This window comes from Drosophila simulans, chromosome 3R (assembly GCF_016746395.2).
Source record: "Drosophila simulans strain w501 chromosome 3R, Prin_Dsim_3.1, whole genome shotgun sequence".
Taxonomy (NCBI): Eukaryota; Metazoa; Arthropoda; class Insecta; order Diptera; family Drosophilidae; genus Drosophila; species Drosophila simulans.
In genome coordinates, this window is record NC_052523.2 from 5,927,276 (window position 1) to 5,947,356 (window position 20,081).

Here is a 20,081-nt window from a genome sequence, read left to right on the forward strand (position 1 = left end):
GACGAAATTGCGTTCGTCTAGCACTAAACGCTTTTCCAATTACCGCAGCATACAGGGCAGAAGTCATTTTCCGCTTGCATGTCCACAATCCCCCAATCCGCCCGCATTTCCGTGGCAAGTGCAGCAGATAGTGCCACAAAACGAGCCACACAGCCCCGTTCGCCCCACTCCCGATCCCGGTGTCCACTGCTCGAAGCTCCCTTTCACGGGGAGATGCATCCACTTTTCACTTTTCAGTTGGCCACTCGGCCGTGTCGCTTATCCATCCCAGACCAACAATGCCAATGGTCGATTTCGGGCTGCAAGCTGCCGTCATATTTCTGCCATGGGAACTGCCAGCGATCACTGAAAGAAATTCTTCCTAACATTTGTATTTAACTGAGCAAAAGGACATTTTTGCAATATAGGTGTATATTTTATTAGCACTAGTTCTGGTGTAGGGTCTATAATTTTTCTATATGCTTAAAACAAATTGTGATAGAAATAACTGGTATAACTCGTCCTCAAAGGAATACTAGAATTATATATTAAGGACTCGTACTGGAAAAAATCTTAAACGTGGTTAAACGCAGTATAGCGACTAATAAAAGCACTAAGATTAGTAGCCAAGTACTTCAAATGGTTTCTTAGATTGCAATCTAATTACAAAAATGAGCAATTGATCTACAAATTTGAAGTGGAATAAGTAAATTTTACGCTATATCCCTACTATTGAAAGAATATAATTCTACGTTTTTTTACCCCATTTCGCCCAGTGTACTCCACACTTTAGGTCCCAGTCATGCGGGGTTTTTGTGGCTTTCGCGTGTCGTGCAGCATGCGATTTTGATGTTTGCTGCGACACGTGCGCTGCAAACCCAAGGATGAAGTGATTCCCTTTCCACTGGCTGCGCAAACGGGCATCATTTTAATGGCCAAATTATTTGCTTAAATCCATTCGGTGGATCAGCAACTCTACCACCAGGGCACAGCCCGCAAAGGCGACGCCAAAGGCCAGGACGAAGAGGGCGCCGGCTATGTTGCGCACATCCAATGCCCGGGGAGCTCCCTTGACCTTGTGCCCATTTGCCAGATCCATCAGCACTTCTTGCTTCTTCTTGTCCATGTACTTGTCAATGAACTGAAGGGAAAAAGGACTATGAAATATGTAACCTTTCTACGGGTTCCAATCAAAGGGGAATAGATGTAAGCTTTATTAAAAAAACTTCATCTTATTATGATTAACTAATAAAATTATATACGTCTTAGAAGAACTAGTTGGCCAAATTCTTAGAGTGGAACAAATAATTACCTCTAGTTCCCAGTGAAAATATAGTCCAGTTTCCTGACAGGTTCTAATATGTTTGTTCAGTTCAGGCATTAAGATCCAGCCTCTTATCGAAACAGCTCGCGTATAATCAAAATACAGATCATCATGCAAAACCTACAACAGAAACCGGACTTTAAAACAAGAGATAACTCTGTGGTAGATTTCCTCGACTATCAGATACCTTTTACTCAGCATGTCAGAGTGCGGGGGATAAAAATGCTACAACCAAAATTGTGGGTACCAATTATTGTCGACCGGTCATACGGACAGACTGACGGACATTGCAGGATCGACAGATCCTGATCAAAAATAAAATCTAACATATCTATGAGTAGTATAATCATAAGAAAAATTTAATATTTACAATACGATTTTCCAAGGCCTCTGTAGACACATAATCGCCCACAGAAAGAGATCCCGAGGATAAACGCTCGATCCCGAATCCATAATTGGGCATGAAACTGACATTCGACAAGTAGCTGTAGTCGTGCACCTCAAAATTCCGGGCCAGAATCTGCTCCGTTTCCAGATCGGAACTCTGCACCGTGTGCACCCAGATAATGGATGGAGCTGACCACTTCCACCCTGACTGGGCCCATTTCTCGATCGTATCCACGGGGGCGGAGTAGAAGGGAAAGGTCAGCATCGACTTGAGCTGCCCACTGTAAATGTTCTCCAAAGTAATTGTGGCACATAGAATTGTGGCAAGGAAAAATCGAGGGGCAAAACGATCGAAGCTGAAAAGAAGCAGGCAAAAATAATTGTAATCAATTAAAATTCAATATTATTTTTTAAGTTCTACCTCAGAGGAGCTGATGGCTGCTGAATAAATAGAGCAAATATATCCAGCATGGATTTCTCGAGCTTTCTGCTATGATGAAACTTAACCTGAGTTCCAGAAAACCGTAGGCGATAACTGACATACTTCATGAAGTACAAAAAGGTGCCGCAAATCACTAAAGTTGAGATAAGCATCAGCCAAGTTCGATTATTAAAGGGCATAATATTAGTGCGCCAGCTGGGTAGTGGGCTAAAACATAAACTAAATGTAACTTAATGGTATCATTTAGACAAAGTGAAACCCACGCTGGAGCAGGACCCAGGATGGTCACGGAAGATCGGGCTATGGTGTGCGAGGTCTCCGTGATTCCATCATACCAATTGTAGATGCATCCAATGGCCATCTCCACGCGCTGCTCGTAGATATCCCCCAGCATGCCATCGCTGGATTCATTGTCGTAAATTCCGCCCCAGTTGTCGGCTCCATCTGTAACGAATTCCATGTTATATATGTATATGTTTTATATTTTTGATTAATTACAATGACTTACAGGCCTCTACCCTCAGGTGGCAATTGTGCACCTGGCAGAAGGTCTTCATCACATTTGCCTCGGCGCCGTCGAAGGTGAGCGAACGGTTGGCCAAGTGCCGATGGATGGGATCCACGTCGCCCTCGCCAGCGGGCTGCAATGGGTTAACGTTTATTGGTTAACTATGACCGACAATTCAAGTGCCTCTGCTAATTTCGTTAATGGTCTGGTTGGAGCTACGCCCATTGCCAGTTCCAGACCAGCACAAACCCACTCTCCAGTTGGGAACACAAAGTAGCATTCAAATGGACATCGACACTTGGCTCGTCGGGCGGCAATTAAATGGAAACACGTAATTTAAATCAATGTTGGGGCTGTGCAGGATCCAAAGCCAAGCCCCAAACAAAACCACACTCACATGCTTGTGGCTGTTTGCCTATCCGTGAGTGTGAATAAGTGTGAGTGTGAGTGCTGGCATTGGTGTTGGTGTTTGTGTTTGGCTGGGCGTGCGTGTGTTTACAAATGTGCAAATGTCCTTAAGGCAAACAATTGAGTGCGAACAAAACTTTTGCCAAATGACAACAAAAGCTCCTTTCTTTTTTGTCCTTTCTGTGGTAACAATGGGATAACAGGGATAAGTACTCAGTCTGAAAAAATACCTGAACAAGATTAGATGGTAATGTTGTAATTGAGTTACTGATAAGTATTTTCTAAAATAATAATAGTCACTCAATAATATAATTAACAATCAAAGTAATACAAATATAAATGGAATTTTAGGTGTAAAAATTCCTAAGCATACGACTGATTACATTTTTAAATTAAATAGATTAAATAGTATTTTTCGCAGTTTTACAGATACAGTGCCTTTTGCGCTTGGAAAATTCATAGAGACGAGTCCTGACAACTCCCAGCAGTGATTACCACGGACTAGGCACCGCAGCACAACATGTGCTTACATTTTAGTTGCCGAAGTCGTTGCCCGCAAGGACAACAAAAGAAAATAACTAAGCACCCACACAAACACCCACAATCCTCGCACATACACGCAAACATACAAATTTGGCCAATGGGGCCACCACTGGACATTTATTCACGATGAGTTCGCACAGTGAGTCCGACTAATCCAAAGACAACGATGTGAATGAGCCTGATGAAGATAAGGAGTCCTCAACATTCTGGGAGCTGATGAGGGTTGAGGCGGGGTGAGGTAAATGGGAGCAAGGACGACCAATTGGCTTTGCTTAATGTTGGCGTGCAAATCTCTGGCATTTTGGTAAAGCTGGCTGGCCATCAGGAAGGCACGGAAAAAAACCTGACCACTTTGTATTTCCCTTCTGGGAAATAACTACACAACATTACCAACGAAATACATATTTGTACAAATTGCAAAAACTCAAAATTAAATTTTAAACAATAATGATAATTTTTAAAATTTAATTTAATTTAACTAAAATTTACTATAGTTTAGAAAGTTTTTAAAAAGTAACCTAGAATTGCTCACTATTTTTCTAATCCTTACTTTACTAATTTGGCGATATAAAACGAATGCGATTTCTCTCAGTGCTGCATAGGCAACAACAAACGATAAATATAAACTTAACCGGCAATTACTTACCACATAATTAGTAATCGTATATGGGACATAAGTAATGGAGCCAACGAGCAGGCTGCGGCGCTGCAGATTGAGCAGCTTGTTGGGATAAAGTTCGACCCGGTTTGCAAAAGTTTCGTTCGGCAAGAATGCGTCCAGGAGCAGGGCATCCAAATTACCAACGGCACCGACAAACTTTTGTGTCCACAGCTCGAAATTGATGTCGCGGTAGAACGAAATGGTTTTGGTTCCTGCTCCTCCTTCGCCGTCATCCTTGTTTCTCGTGTTTACCGATGCGCCTCCTCCGCGCCTGGGGTCCTCTGGTTGGGGTCCTGTTGTGGGTCCTGTTGGCACTGCTCCTGCCTCTGTTTTCGTTCCAGGGCGGACCATCAGATGGTGAGGGTAGACTAAAGCGCATTACAGCGATTTCCCGATGTCGGACAAGCAGAAAAAACAATCGGGCAGGGGATATAAAAAAGAACACAAATTTCTTTTAGAAATTGAAAGATATCGAATAAGGTTTACCTAGTATTAAGGTATTATTTAGAAGTATATAAATTATAAGTATATAAATCTGCCTTATTTCAGATCTATCTGAATGGTGTAAGTATAAGTGTTTGTGTCTGAAGACCACATTTCATTCTCGATTAATCCAGTGAATGTGATAACCAGTCAGCCAGTCAGAAAACAATGAACAAATCAACGCTCCTTGTCCAAATTGCCCAAGTTTACAATCGAACACGGCACTGTGGAGTGTTGAAATTATTGTCAAGTGCTGAAGTTTGATCAACTGGCCACGAATGTCCTGCGGCTGTTTCACCACCATGTTTACGCGAGGCTCGCCGCTCGTTGGCGGCCCAAAGGAAACTTTTCCAGTTTGAGTTGTTTTGCCACGCCCCCAGGGAGGTGGCGGAAAGCCACCGCTTTAGCTAATAAATTGATGCTGACGGGGTAGCATGAACCGCGTGGAACATGACAGGAACACTCAATTGAAACGGCTTATTCATAGTGTCTTTATGAGCAACTATAAACCGTACTCACACTGCAGTATATCCAGGTAGAGCAACTCCGCAGGGCTTTCGTCCTCGCACAGGAACAAATATCGCTTGTCCTTGAGTCGCACATTTGCATTGCGAGTGGCGTAGTATCGGGCGTGAATAAAGTGCTGCGTCTGCGATAAGATCGTAATGAATCCCTAAATAAGAAAGCCACAATAAACATTACATTAACATTAATAAATTGCAAAGGATTGTAAGTAGCGTTAGAATCAAAAACTTACCTCAGTGACGCTGCTATTCAGAGCACCCATAACTTGATCCTCCAGATCCTTCAAATCCGTCAAGAATGCCACATTAATCCATTGCAGCCTAATTGGCTGGCTCAATTCCCGAAGAACTAATTCCAAGGCACTTAAATACTCCAGCTGAAGGGGAGTTGTGGAGGCCGAGTTATTGTAGACAATCAAAATCGATGGAAGTTCAGCAAAGTATTGACCGACTAGAATGGAATTGGCTTAAGTTGGCTGGAAAGTCTAAGGCGGTGTGTTGCCTTACCTATAAGCCGAAGCAATCGGCTTAAATGCATCACCAGCGGTTGCAACAACATCTCGACTGCCTTTTGATTCCATTTTCCAAGATTTCATGCTTTTATACGACTGGCTTTTAATGACCGCTTCGATTGACCCTTAAATTGATTTTAACTCGTACTGTAATTGAAAACCTACGATAGGTCCTATCATCGCAAACTGGAAACGGGCAGTATTTGCTTAGTCATTAGCCTAATGAAACGCACACACCACATTACGATATTTGCATAATTCAGTAAACAAACAAGAACTTGACTATGGCTGCCTCGGGTAAGTCAAGCGGAAAGCCTCAGTTTAGTAAAACTTAAATATACGTATATGATAAAGCATCTTTCGGCCAAAGGATAATGGTAAAAGAGTAAGCTGGGTAATAGAATAAAGTTCCAAAGTTCGAAGTGCACTGACATATATTTTTATTCAAATTTATATCATATGAATAAAAACTAAGCTGAGATTGCCACGAGCTGAGACTATGCACGAATTGCATTTGGTTTCCATTCTGTTCCCCATTTCTCGCAGTGATCTGGGTTAACCCCTGGCTGTGGGCCAATTAGCGGTCCCACAAATTAGCGACAACAATGCGGCCAAACGACTGACTTTCATTATGAAAGCGAACAAAGCCCGAAACGAAGCTAAAGGTCCACAGATCCACAGTCGACAGAAACTGAGCCGGGACCAGGCCAAGTGTCAATTGAAACAATTCAATTGGTCTGCCAGCAAATTCTGTTGGCCGTGAGGGGTTAAGGGGGGAGACTGTGGAGACACAGGACGACAGGACGAGTCGCCGCCATTGCCGATGTGGTAACACAAATGGACAGTCGAGACAGGCAGTGTGGCACTGCGGCAGTGAATGTGCGAGTGTTGCGAGTGCTTAACCATTGGGTTATTTGAAATTGAAAGACAGATTAAGGGATTTGCTCCTGGCGAGCCAAAAGAGAGCCCGATGGAGACTCCGCCGTGCCATTGAACCAAGGACGCAGAGCCAGGGGAATCAGGGCTGTGCTTCTGCTTCTGGTCCGGCTCCTGGTCATTTGAGTGCACAGCAGGCGGCGATTTTATTGCCTCGACAACCTGCTGGGATCCCCCCGAAAATCGTAAAAAAAGAAATCATAGCATCCCTACCCAGAGATCCACACTCATGGCTCGGCACTGAAGGGCAATTAAACACTCAAGCGGTATGTTACCCCAGACCGAGTTACTCGAAAGTCATTGGCATTAAAAATCCATGAACCGATATTTATCTTCTCAAACGCTTTGCGGGGTGGCAATAAAGCGAACGAGGCGACGGTTTGATAAAGTGATTAAAGTTTTACTTCGGAAGTCACGTTATGAAATTAGCGTTGGATTTCGGGGTTCATAAAACCAAAAGTTAAAGCAATTTCAAAGTTGGTACCCAAGATTATTGTTGTTTAATGCATTTTCGAATAATTGGTAAATGTAACGAAACCATGGATATTTTAATGAAATAACTGGTCCCTCAATAAAGTAGAAACTAACTTATGTAGTTACCCTTGCTAAAGGTAATGATTTAGTGATTTGTTACATTCAATTGCGCAAGCAAAACCTCAAGTAGCACTAAAAACTTCACCGAATTCGCAGCTCCTTGAAGTATGCAACACTAATCAAGACGCAAATGCAGATTTGTGCGATTACGTGCTTGTCTGTGTGCGTGCGTGTCTGTCCGCAGAAATGGAATTTACACGCCTCACACACGCAAGCACACGCAGCCATTGCCAATGGTATCACTTGGCGGAGCGGGACGGGCGCAGGAACCGCAGGCGGGCTTGCTGACCAGCAAACCGACCGCAATGTGGCCCACAAGCTGCAGGAGTGGCCAACACAGCGGCAACATATGGCCAAGAACCGAAAAGGTTTACGGCTGGCCGTCCATTCGTACGTATGTATGAGTGAGGAGTGCGTGGCGCATTTTTAGCTAAAGTTTTTTAAATTCTTTTCCTCCTCTGCAAGCTGTGGCTTAGAGTTGTGTGTTATGCTTTCATCTGGTGCCTGCTGGCGGGCAATTTGCCTAGACCGAATTGCACTTGCATGCTAATGAAAAGTGCTCGCCGCATAAAGAACTTTAAATGGCCGGCAATGTTAAAGCCAAATTATTCGCAAGTACGAGCATGGGGCACATACAGGCATACGATCGTATTTTTTCATACCCCCCTATTTACATTTAAATAATAATAATAATGGCGAACGCGAGTGGGGCGCGTCAATCAAGGCCAGCAGCTGCCTTAATGAATAGCGAAACAAGGCGATGTCCTTGAAGTCCTTGGCAGCCAACTAAACAATGGCAACATGAAGGCTCCGGCGTAAATCGTGCCACTTCATTATGGCCCATGGCAGCTCGAGCTGCGAAGGGAATAAGCCATGCAAATGAGTTTTCCCTCTTCGCGACTTTCACTCGCTCAGCTGACTAACAATGCGATGTGATCAATAATTGCGGCTGAGCCAGAAACGATTCGAGAGAAATTTAATGTGCCAAAGGATATCTGGAACTTAAATATATTTGAAAATGAAACAACAGAATCGAGCTGTTGGTTGTCACAAATTAATGGCCAGCATACATGGCGTATGCTTTATTCTCTGGTTAACAATGAAAAGGAATACGCAACCCTTAGTATATATTCCATTCTGATTTCCAAACCATTTTGAGCATAACATGCTTATAATCTGCAGAATTTCTCGTTTCTTTTAGCAATTACTACGAAATATATTTATAACCTAATTTGATTTGTTATTCGAATTTTCTTTGTTCCATTAATATATAATTTTTCCATGTAGTCCAATAGCAGTGGGATTTCCAAACTCCCACAGATCTATTGCTTTGGAATGAATGCATTCACAATCTGTCACCTGCTGGGAACTCAGTGCCCGAGTCAGAAACAATTACGCACAGCTCATCAAGTGCTCGGCACACACTGCGTATGCTTGATAACCATTTGTGACATCTGACGGTATCTGACAAGCATCCGACAAGCTCGGCAAGATTCCTCTGTCAGTCCATGGAAATGTGTAAATATTTGCATGGTAATTAGCCAGGACATCGGTTTTCCTACACCAGCGCATTAGCAGTAGTCGCTGTCCTTGAAAACCTCATTTGCTGCTGCGTGTGCTAGGTGGAAAATGTTTTCCCAGCAACATTTGGTTGCCGCACAATTATGCAGATTGCCACTGCAGAAATGTGATGAGTGGGCGGGGACTGGAAAGTTTGTGCAAACATTTGCCATTTGCCATTTGGCCGAGGCCAGGCCCCCTGGAGTTCGCCACATATTTGTGTTTGCCATTTTCAGGGTATTGCAAATTGCAATTTTTTCATGATTTGTAAATAAACCGAAGAGGCAGTCTCCGTTTTCTTCTTCCGCATTTTCAATTTTTTGGTTTTTCATTTTCATTTTTTGCTATTTTGTATTTGCCAAAACCTCTTCTTCGAGTTTGAGGCAAACACTCGAGCGTGTAAATGCACACACACACTCCTCGAACAAAAAAATAAAGCTTGTGAAACTAAAATAGAAACACATTTCATTTCCGTAAGATCTGGCAGAGTGGAAAAGGAAAATGTGCTGCACTTTGGAGGGGCAACGGGGGGCAGCAAGCAGCAGGCAGCAGGCGGGTAGAACAACTGGCAAACAACAAGAAAGTGGAAATAAACTTGGCGATAAACCAACGAAATCGATTGGAAATATTTTAACGAAATTGCAGCTTAAAGTGTCAAGGCAGCATGTCGGTTGCTGCCAAAGTGGGTGGCATTTTCCGGGGGCAGCAATCATTTCCACTGACGTTAAGATGAGTGCTCGTTGCGATGATTCGGCTGTCGATGATTATGAGGCTGCAGCTGCAAAATGTTGCTGTTGGGTATTTAGATAATACCGCCCATTCACTTGCCAAATCCTCCGTCTAGCTACAGTGGAACCCCACTTAATAGGCCACTCAAGTGTGATAAGGCTTAAGACCTTTGGTCTGCGAATTTGTATCACTTCGAAACATAATCTGTTTAAGTGATCAGTAATAGTAGCTGATTGATATTATTTCAATTCAAATTACTAAGCCAAAACGTTTGATTCTAATAAGTTTAAAGGTATCTTAAATTAATTTGTGAGTTTTGGTCCATTGCTTCATACTCATAGACACTCTTATAAATTATTTATATGTATTTTATAAGGTTGTAAAACATCAAATTTGTAATAATTGATGACAAAGAATGATTAGGAAATCCAAGTTGAAATATTTCGAAGCAAGAAGGTCTACTTGTCGAAGCTCCACTGTCTCTGTATCTCTCGAGAGTGCAGTTCAAGTGAAGCGCAACGGCAAAGAAACAGTTTAAATGCTAACAATGCAACGGTTTCGGGTCAAGTATTTCCATCTTGCCCCGCTCGCAGCCGTTTTCCCAGCTACGGAAACGAAGTGTAATGAAAGCGTGTAAAGTGCAAATCGAAAAGGCAATACAAGTAACGAGTACAAAATTCCTGTGCCCCTCTTGTGCCCGTTATCGCCTCTTGGCCAGAATTTTCTCTAAATTACCAATGTCGGGGCCGGGCCAGGACGATAAGGATAAGGGGCTGTGCAAGTTGGTCAGGTGCCCGGACACATCCTGCGCGCAGAGGAACGCAGGTGAAGTGAAGGAAACGAACTAAGGAAATGTTTCGCAAAATGCAAGTTTCTTTCACGCTCTAAATGGATTTTCCCCCTGCCATTCTGTTGTGTGAAATTATAACTTTAATTAAATGAATTTAATTTTAACTGGCTCTTCGCTGCCTAGCTGCATGCTAATGCAGCATCCTTGACTTGGCTAGTTGGCTGAGTTGGAACGGGTGGTTATTGCTTTAAGCCCTAACAGATTTTCATATTTCATTAGCATTTGCCGACCACAAAAACCGCCAACGAATTAAATATTGATAATTGTTTTTTGCCAATCGATGCGTTCGCTATCTGTGCGAATTTAAATATATGGCTCCATATATGCAATTACATAATCCAGTGACAGAAAAGAGTTTTGTTGTCGCTGTGCTTTTGCAAATTTATTGCATATTTTGGCGCAGGCTGTGAACTCGCCCGGGAATTTCCCGGGGCTTAGAACTAACAATTCAAAATGAATTTAAGGCCGCCGAGGCGATGGCCAAAACGGGCCAAATGAAAAATTTCAATTAACCACAAAAACCGATGGCCAACCAAATCGAACCGAAAACAAAACGCCTGGCAAACGGAAAAGCGACCAAAAAATTGAGAAAAGAGAAAAATATTGCCCACTGCCAAACGTTTTGGGTAAATCATTTTCTCTCTTTCTATTTGTTTGAGCCGTTTTTCCTGCCGTTGCAGGGACATCCTGGCCAAATCCTTTTGTCGGCGTGCTCTGTGCGTCCTGGGCCACAATTAAATGCACTCGACAATGCACCTGACGGACACAAAATCCTGCTCCGACCACATATGGTACAGCCCCATCCCGGTCCGCATTCGTATCCGTTCATTTATTCATTGAAGATTGGCTTTGGCCAATCAATTGGCCATGGACCCGTTTTTGCCGCTGCGCCAAATCAATGCATCCTGCGGTCCCAAAAACCAGCGAAATCAATACGAAATATTTGGTTTTCCAATTCGTTACACTTCATTAATGGCAATCCCTAAACTCGTTTTGTTTTGCCGCCCTCGAAAGGCCTTGGTAAGAAATATGATGGCTGCGATTTTGAGTATAATTCTATTTGGCCAACCACTCGATTGGACTCGCATTCTGTTTATTGTTCATCATATCTACATCTGTGTACATCAATTGGCGGATTGTGGGGACCGCAGCGGAAATTTATTTTATACATGCCAGCCCCACCGCAGCTCATTTGGAGCCACGAAAACCGCCAATTTGGATCCGTGCGGCAAGCGGCATTTCAAATCGCACTTTAATATTACATGTGTGTGGGTTGGGTGCGCCACACACACACTCCCAAACAAGCCCACCCACCCACACACTCAATCGTTTTCGGCGAATTTTGTTGACAAAGACGTGAATAAAAATTTATGCGCACAAAAGTATGCCACACAACATGCACATAAAATGATTATGACGATTATGCGAAGCTTCGGCTACTGCTGCTGATTATTCAGGGATGTTCTATGCTAGCATGCTTCACACACAGCACTGGGCACACTTTTTAGTATTTTCTTTCGTACTTTGAAAGGAGGTCCTTATTAATATAGGTCCCTACCGTTTAGTATTTGGTTCAGTTACTAGCTGGATATTATTTTTGCGAAATTAGTTTATCCTTTATCCAATCTTTTGAATTGGAATATATATAACGATTAGAATAATTTTAACATACTATCTTTTAGTAAGATAGATATATGTTTGTTATCAATATCGTTTTGGTATTAGTTTCTGTAATAAAAAAGCATTGTTCTTAATTAGAAGTTTTTTGAAAGTTTTTTAAAGTATTCAATCGTATTTTTTAAGCTTCTGTAATATTTTCGGAATAATAAACCATAACCAAATTGAAATTTGACTATTTGTAAATTGCGTGAGGAACATTCTTAGAACCTATTATCTTGTCCCACGCTGTGCGCAATCCCCTCATAAAAACTCACTCGCTTGTTCCCACATTTATTGACACAAATTGCGTTTTGAGGACGGCATTTGGCAGCTGCCGTGGCGGTTCCTTCTGCTTTCTTTTTATTAAAGAAATAATAAAATATTCATAAAGATTGTGCTACGATAACCACGCATGTGTTTTAGAGTAAACGACCATTAAATTTGTTTGTGGCCAGAGCCTAACAATCAATGGCGATCCCAGCTTTATTAGCCCCGTCTGAGTTATTGGCCTCCTTCAAACTGGGTTCTCTGTTTGGGCGCTCAATCAATTCCCGGCCAAGCTGTGCGCCACACAATCATGTCAAGAATTCAATATCAAAGCGCGAGCGCAGCTGCCGCTGATGACATCGTGGAATGTCCACGATTTCATCAACCCCCCGCCTTTCTTTCAATGCCATTGATGAACAGGCTCGCAGCGAGTGGGTGGTGATGGGTGGAGCTGGGGTCTGATTCGCAAGCATCGCATTTTGATTACAAATATGAAACATGCTCACTCAAATATGACCTGCCCCTTCCCTCGGTTACCACAAGCCCGGCTTCCTCAATGGCGTGTGTATGGAGTGCACTTAATGGCGTTCCGCATTTCGCGCAAGGAGGGGTGAAAGTCAAGTTAATATTGAGCCAACTTGACTCAATTTTGACTGAGTGGGCCGAGACACTGACAAAAAGTTTAGGAGAACCTAATTGCTACGGTAGAGGATCCAAATGTTATAAAAAGATGAAATGTTTTCCAGTTATGTTTTAATTTTAACAAATTGATATAGCTAATGCCTTACAAAAGACATATTTTTAATTATACAATAATTATAATTATACAACAACAACAATTATACAACAATGAAATCTTAATATTTTTTCACATCCTAGTAAAAAGGATAATATTATGAAAATTCAATTACTTAAACCTTGATTAAAAATCGATGTAAAAAGCTTTATAAGCACAATAGTTACTTTGAATATTACTTGTTCGTGTAATTAATTTGTAAGTTTTAAACTGATCTTAAATTTAATTCCTTGTGTGCTATTTAATAACGTAAAGGGATTAGCTAATATTTATTTGATTAAATTTAAAATAATTTTTTTTAGTGCAGCAAAACATTCGCTGAGAAGGCAACACTTGGCAAAATTGCAAATAGACAAGATCTTAGGCCATTAGCTTTAATTGCCAAAGTTTTGGGCCAAAAGCAAGTGCAATTCCAGTGGCAGCAGCAGTGGCAGCTGGAACTGCAACAAATTGTGTGGCTATCAATATTTCCGTGGCTGCATTTGATTTCCTAATGCATCTGCAGCCATTCATGTCCCGAAGTTGACAGGCCGGGATGCCTCCCATCATCCGATGCAGCCACCTCCGAACCGTCGCCCCTGTCAACGATTAACAATATCCGGTTGTGCGCCCCGGCAGGAGGTACCCGCTGGCCCGATTGCGAGCTTGGTTTTAATTAGTCCTGCCCGTACGTATTTTCTATTGGCCAATTCACCGCAGAAGCTTCATTACCGGGCTACCGTGTGTGTCTCTTTCGCTTTGTGCGTGTGTGCTTCTGCAGGACAGATTGCGAGTCATTAAGTTGATGCAGCAGCAGCAGGAGGAGCAGGAGCAGGAGCAGCATCCGTGTAAGCCACACAAACAGGCAGTTAGAATGCCACATGCCACGCCCACAGCAGCGGTCGAGCCATGTCGAGGGGCTGGGCAGCCGTAACTGAATCGAAATCAGCATCAGCACCAACACCAACAGGGCAGCATCCAAATCCGTAGCCAAGCCCGGATCAGAACAGAAAACGAAACAGAAACATGTCGAGAGTTAACCTTTGTTGGCGGTTTGCTGCTTTTTGTGCGCCGGAAACGGCAGAGCAACTCAATCAGTTTTTGCGGTTTATGGTGGCCCGGCCAAAAGGGACACGCTAATGGCTCACAAATGGCACTTGAATAATTGAATGCCGGAAACGGAGGAGAAAGAAAGCGCGCGGTATTAGCCAGCAATGCCTGCACATGGCATGGTCCGCTTTATACACGTAATCCACATGTAAACAAATTGCACAATTCAACTACAAATTAACTACGGATGCTACTAACTAATCTCAGGGTCTAAAGCGAAGCATCCTTCTTGTCCCGATTGCCCGAAGTCACCCCATCCGGGTTCGATTGCGGTTTCTCTTTGTCTTGCTGCAGCTCCTCGCTTTTCTGGCTGCCGCTCAGTTTCCTCCGTTCACTGGTAATTAGCTGCTCCAGGTCTTTATCCCAGCCCAAGGCTTTGGCCAGAGCCATTACACCAGCATCACAGTCGCCCAGAAAGGCCACATCCCTTGTGTTATTGGGCTTATCGAAGAGTAGCGATCGCGTGTTGGGATCCATAAAGAGCGCACTGCTGGCCTGACCCACTGCATCGCGATTAATCAAGAGGCGAATACAACGTGGTCCTGGTCTCCACACCAGTGAAGCAAACGGCTGTACTTCCAACGATGTGCCCATGATGATCAGCAAATCGCAATCCTCGAAATCCTCGTCAGGACTGGAGTAAAATCTCTTTGGCAGGTTTTCGCCAAAGAAAACAATGTCTGGTTTAACAACGCCTTTACACTTTTGGCATTTGGGCAGACGATCGGCGAAGATCTCCGCCTTCATCCAGTCCATGTCGTACTCCTTGCGGCACTTAATGCAGTGGTTGGTGTGGAAGCTGCCATGGGCCTCGATGATCTTGTCCTCGGGCAGACCAGTAAGCCGGTCTAGCGTGTCTATGTTCTGGGTGTAGTGGCGCTGCAACAGTCCCTTGTCGTTCAGCAACCGGATAAAGTAGTGAGCAGGCGTGGGAATAAAGGATCCAGGGTACAGTTCCTTGGCCAGTGCAAAGAACGGCGCCGGATTCTTTTCAAAGTAGTCCAGATCGAATATGGCCGTGGGATGTGGCAGCGCGTACTTCTTCAGATTGCTGTATAGCCCGGAACCTGGGGATCTGAAGTCCGGAATACCAGCAGCTAGGAATGGCATTATATTAGTAAGATTCTACAGTGATATATAGATTGTACCCACATGTGGATATGCCGGCTCCCACCATGGTCACAATCTTGCGGAATCCATGCACACGCCAATGTTCGGCAAAGCCGTCAAAAGACAAATCTGGAATAATCTGCAAATTTGCGATCTAATCAATATGATAATCAAATTATCGGGTGCTCCGCTTACCTTCTCCACTTTAACTTCCTCCTTTGTGTCCGTGGAGCCGCCGAGATGTAGAGTGTTTGCAAAGAAGCGTCGAACCTTATCCATTGTGTCGTCTACAATTCAATTCATTTAATGAGTGACAGTAAAGACCCAACTATTTAGACTCACCTGGGGCCTCCTCGTCGTCGTCACTGGACGAGGAATTCGATGTCGTCGTCGGTTGTTCCTCCTTCTTTACTTCGACGTCGCCCATGGTAAACAGATTCACCTTCCGGTGAAAGTAAGTAAATCTGAGGATAGTCTGTTGAATTCTCCCAATTCTGTATATTGCGTTTTGTTTTGTTTTAACGTAAAAAGCAAAACACGCCGAAATTCTGACAACTATCGATAGGATTAGGCTAACGATTAAGATATCACTAACAGCTATTAAAAAGCTAGAATTTTAATTTCATTGCTAATAGATTTAGATTTTAAAAACAAATTTGTGCGAGCGACCCAAAATATTAAAATTACTTTAAGATGCTCATGAATTAAGTATTTTTATTTAGCATCGATTTATTAATGGTTTAAAAAAAAAGGGTTTTGAAGCGATCACAACAAATTTTTACATCTTAAACAAAAAGAAGCCAAATAATAGAAAAAGTAAAACTGAGGAGGGTCCAAGGTTACTAAATCGAGGTAGGTAATAAAACACTTACATTATGTTGATATCTGTATATAAACTAATTGAAAGGCTCAAATCAGCTGAACTGTCAGCACCGAGTACCCAAAATAATCGATAGCTGTTATCGACCCGCCCAGTGATAGGCTCTCCAGTGCCACCAGCCCTGGCTGGCCGATAGTCGATTACTCGATGTTCGGCGGGGGTGCAGCTCTGCCCGTTCGCTCAGCCCTGGAAAACCACGCCAGTCATTTTTGTTTTGATAAGGATACGGATACAAAAAGAGCGTGGCCTGGAAAAACTGCAGAAACGGCGGAGAAAGCGCCCCAAAAGCGAGCAAAAACGGTGGAAACTGATCGTGGGGCAGTGCGCGACAAAGTGTCCGCGGATTCAGGCCCTCCCAATCGCTACGTGGAAGCGTAAGCAGCGTGTGGAAGAAGAGGAGAAGAAGAAGCAGCAGCAGCGCAGCAAAAGTACACAGAAGTGCAAACCAGACGACTGAAATAACAAATCAAAGAAGGGCCCAAAGGGAGCGGCGCAGTGGAAGCAACTGCGGGGGCGGGGAATGGCCGAGGTTCGTCGGTGGCCGCCATTGTGTAACGCCGCCGATGGGCAGACTGTAGATCCGCGCTAGGATCCTATCTCTCGAATATCATGCATCTGAACCATGCGACAGCCGCCACGGCAGCCATGGCCAACTATCAGCACTACCAACTGCCAGCCTCCCATGGCGGTGGTGGCGGAGGAGGAAGTAATGGTGGATCTGGACCGGGTCCCAATTCGGGACAGCAGCAGCCCACCACACTGGCCAGCCTGCAACAGAGTCCCTTTGCGCTGCACCAACTTACCGCCGTGCAGGCCATCCAGCACCCCACCCACCAAGCCATGCTCCATCCACAGCACCCGCTGGTCCATTTGCTGGACATATCCACTACCACAGCGAACAGTGGTGGTGGAGGCGGGGGCAGCCACACGCCCATTTCGCCCATGAAACAGGAGGTGCAGAGCGTGATTAGCGAGGAGGAGGTGGTGGTGGACGATCCGCGCAAGAAGAAACAGTGCCACGTGTGCAAGAACAAGTTCCGGCAGCTGACCACGTTACGCAACCACATGAAGATCCACACGGACGAGCGGCCCTACAAGTGCAAACACTGCGACAAGGCCTTCCGCCAGATCTCGACGCTAACCAACCACGTGAAAATCCACACCGGAGAAAAGCCGTTCACCTGCAACATCTGCGCCAAGGACTTTCGCCAGCAGAGCACCTTGATCAATCACATCAAGACGCATAAGGGTGAGTGTGTGGTCGCATCGTCCCAATAGACCTTATGACCTAACTATTTCTCGCATCGCTTACGGGTAACAGCGGCGGAGTCCAGCACGCCAACTTCCCTGTTGAACTATCAGCCGCAGACGGGCAGTGGCAAACACCGGAAGTCCCAGATGCACCAGGCCTACCAGCAGCAGCATCAGCGCGTCCAAATCTCAAAGACCTTGTACTCCGGCAGCTACAGCTCGCCGGCGGCCGAGGAGCTGGTGAAGCCGTTCCAGTGCAGCGTTTGCAAGCGCCGCTTCCCGCAGCTGAGCACGCTGCACAACCACGAGCGGACCCACATCGATCCTAAGCCGTACAAGTGCGAAACGTGCGACAAGTCCTTTAGCCAGCTGGCGACGCTGGCCAACCACAAGAAGATCCACACGGGCGACAAGCCGTACACGTGTTCCTACTGCCACATGCAGTTCCGCCAGCAGAGCACCCTTACCAACCACCTCAAGACGCACACGCATCAGATAGCGCCTGGAGGCGCCGGTGGAGCAGGAGGCGGCGGAGGCGCCGTCACAGCCACAGGTGAGCCGCTTGTGTGTTCGCCCTACCAATGAGCCGCTTTCTGTTATCCATGTGTGCATTGATTATTAACGCTCTTCCCTAACGAAGCTTTTATTTAAATCTTGTACGCATGCTTACTTCAACAAACCATCCAACAATCCAACTCCGTACCGCCAATCTGCAGTGGATCACTCAATGCCCGCTCCTCTGGCGCCCGGGACGCAGCAGCTGACCAGTGGCCTGTTGCCGAACAACCTGCACGGCAGCACGGCGAACATCATCCAGCTGGACCACCATCCGCTACTGCATTTCCTCGACGGCAGCACCACGGTCAGCTCGGTGGTGGCCACGGCGGCGGCCAACACCAAGGTGGAGCATTTCCAGGCGGGCGGCTCGCCATCGGGCCGGATGACCGTGGTGGGCACCATCAACATGCTGAAGGGCGACAATCCGGACCGGCCGTTTGGCTGCAGCGTCTGCCAGCGGTTCTTCTCACAGCAGAGCACCTTGGTCAATCACATCAAGACGCACACCGGAGAGAAGCCCTACAAGTGCAAGATCTGTGAGGTCAACTTCCGGCAGGTGGCCACGCTGAACAACCACATGAAGATCCATACCGGCGAAAAGCCCTACAACTGTTCCTACTGCCCCAAACAGTTCCGGCAAAAGAGCACACTGCAAAACCACCTGCGGGTGCACACCTGCTAGACCCACTTCAGATTCAGATCGCAACGCGGTCCGCAGGTCCGCAGCCAGCCAGCCAGTCAAGCAGCCATTGAGGAATAGTGCAATATGCATGCCACATAGCACATACACTTATAGATCGCATATACGGCATACGAATACGATTACATGAATACTATAATTGAATATATACTCGAAAGTGTTATTTACCTGCTGTGCAGAGCGCAATTGTATGTAACTATATCGTAGAGAGCTGATCCACATGCGTGTCCAATTGTAAATTAAGGCTAGCCGTATTGGCATAAGCCACAGATGATATGATACAGGGTGTTTAGGCCTAAACTCTATACTATCCTATGATGGTTCGATTTGAGTCGGTGTGTTAAAGGTATCTTAAGGCACTTTAAAGCCATTTAGTCTAAAACTTTTTATTATCTTTTAATACCCATAAATTTCTCGGTTTTTAAAGCTTTGTAAATGAATCATCGGCATCTTCCTAAGTTGAGTTGCTGTTTTCGAATGGCAAGGAAAATGACTACAATAAATTTAGATGTGACCTACTTTGCACAATAACCTTTTATGCCTGAATTTTTACCACTCGCATAATTGTTATCTTTTATATTCCCTTTACAAGGAAAATGTTACTTAAAAAAAAGATTGATATTGTTTAAAACTGGTACAATTCAAGTTTTATCATTTGTTTTAAGGCCAAATGGTCAAGAGTTATTAGGATTTCTTTAGCACCGAAGCTTCTTGAGAAATCAAATCGATCCACACTACAGCTATCCTCCTCTGCAACTGTTGTCACCCATGCCCCCCGATCCCTCGATCCCTTCCAATTAGTTCCGAGCATCGGCTTCATTCAGCTTTTCTCGTCGTGTTAAATGTTAAGCCCGCCAGCAAAGTAAAGTAAATTAATTAAAAGTAAAACTAGTTATTGCTATACTATGTGTAATCCCGCCCGCTCTGAACCGACATAAAGCCGAACCGAACGGAAATCGAAAACAGCAACTATTTATATAAGTGTACTCTTAGCGCATACTTAGCAGCATCTTCTACTCACATGACTACGCGCGGAGCAATGGCGATCGCATAAATAATCAATAATACATTTAATGAACGAATGAATGAAAACCGGGTTGCTTATAGAACAAAAACTTAGAAAACAGAGAGACAAGAGTCCCTAAATTAAGTGATGAGGAGAACGAAGTAAAACGAGTAAAACCAGCTATAATTGAATTGATACAGATCGATCGTAAATGTTGTAGAGAATATATAGTATATATATAAATATATATAAACTACTTGTAAATGTAAGCGAAGCGAAGAGCTAAAACAACAATAAAACATGCAAACAGAAACTGTAACTTTAC

At 44.3% G+C, this 20,081-nt stretch overlaps 3 protein-coding genes across 5 annotated transcripts; 1 reads left to right on the forward strand and 2 right to left on the reverse strand.

Annotated features, from left to right (window-relative positions):
- Positions 1-393: 393 nt before the first annotated feature.
- On the reverse strand, positions 394-5,852 carry LOC6727352. The gene is made up of 10 exons (XM_016175693.2): positions 5,767-5,852; positions 5,493-5,710; positions 5,255-5,408; positions 4,238-4,620; positions 2,641-2,773; positions 2,396-2,576; positions 2,112-2,339; positions 1,674-2,046; positions 1,292-1,423; positions 394-1,120 (listed from the first exon to the last, which is right to left on the reverse strand). The coding sequence occupies exons 1-10, from the start codon at positions 5,816-5,818 to the stop codon at positions 920-922; spliced, it is 2,055 nt and encodes a 684-aa protein (XP_016033883.1). The 5' UTR covers positions 5,819-5,852; the 3' UTR covers positions 394-919.
- Positions 5,853-14,345: 8,493 nt separating this feature from the next.
- Positions 14,346-15,950, reverse strand: LOC6727353 (NAD-dependent protein deacetylase Sirt2). 2 transcript variants are annotated; one of them, XM_002102702.4, is made up of 4 exons: positions 15,704-15,950; positions 15,557-15,648; positions 15,404-15,500; positions 14,346-15,348 (listed from the first exon to the last, which is right to left on the reverse strand). In XM_002102702.4, exons 1-4 carry the CDS (start codon positions 15,786-15,788, stop codon positions 14,462-14,464), a joined length of 1,161 nt encoding a protein of 386 aa, XP_002102738.1. In that variant the 5' UTR covers positions 15,789-15,950; the 3' UTR covers positions 14,346-14,461. The 2 variants fall into 2 exon arrangements, with proteins under 2 accessions (XP_002102738.1, XP_044779396.1); XM_044923461.1 differs by having other exon boundaries at positions 15,404-15,515.
- A 380-nt stretch (positions 15,951-16,330) lies between these two features.
- Positions 16,331-20,075, forward strand: LOC6727354 (zinc finger protein 501). Of its 2 annotated transcripts, none has more exons than XM_016176371.3 (3): positions 16,331-17,490; positions 17,563-18,045; positions 18,133-18,252. In XM_016176371.3, the coding sequence occupies exons 1-3, from the start codon at positions 16,851-16,853 to the stop codon at positions 18,141-18,143; spliced, it is 1,134 nt and encodes a 377-aa protein (XP_016033884.1). In that variant the 5' UTR covers positions 16,331-16,850; the 3' UTR covers positions 18,144-18,252. The 2 variants fall into 2 exon arrangements, with proteins under 2 accessions (XP_016033884.1, XP_002102739.1); XM_002102703.4 differs by having other exon boundaries at positions 16,332-17,490; positions 18,209-20,075.
- Positions 20,076-20,081: the final 6 nt, after the last annotated feature.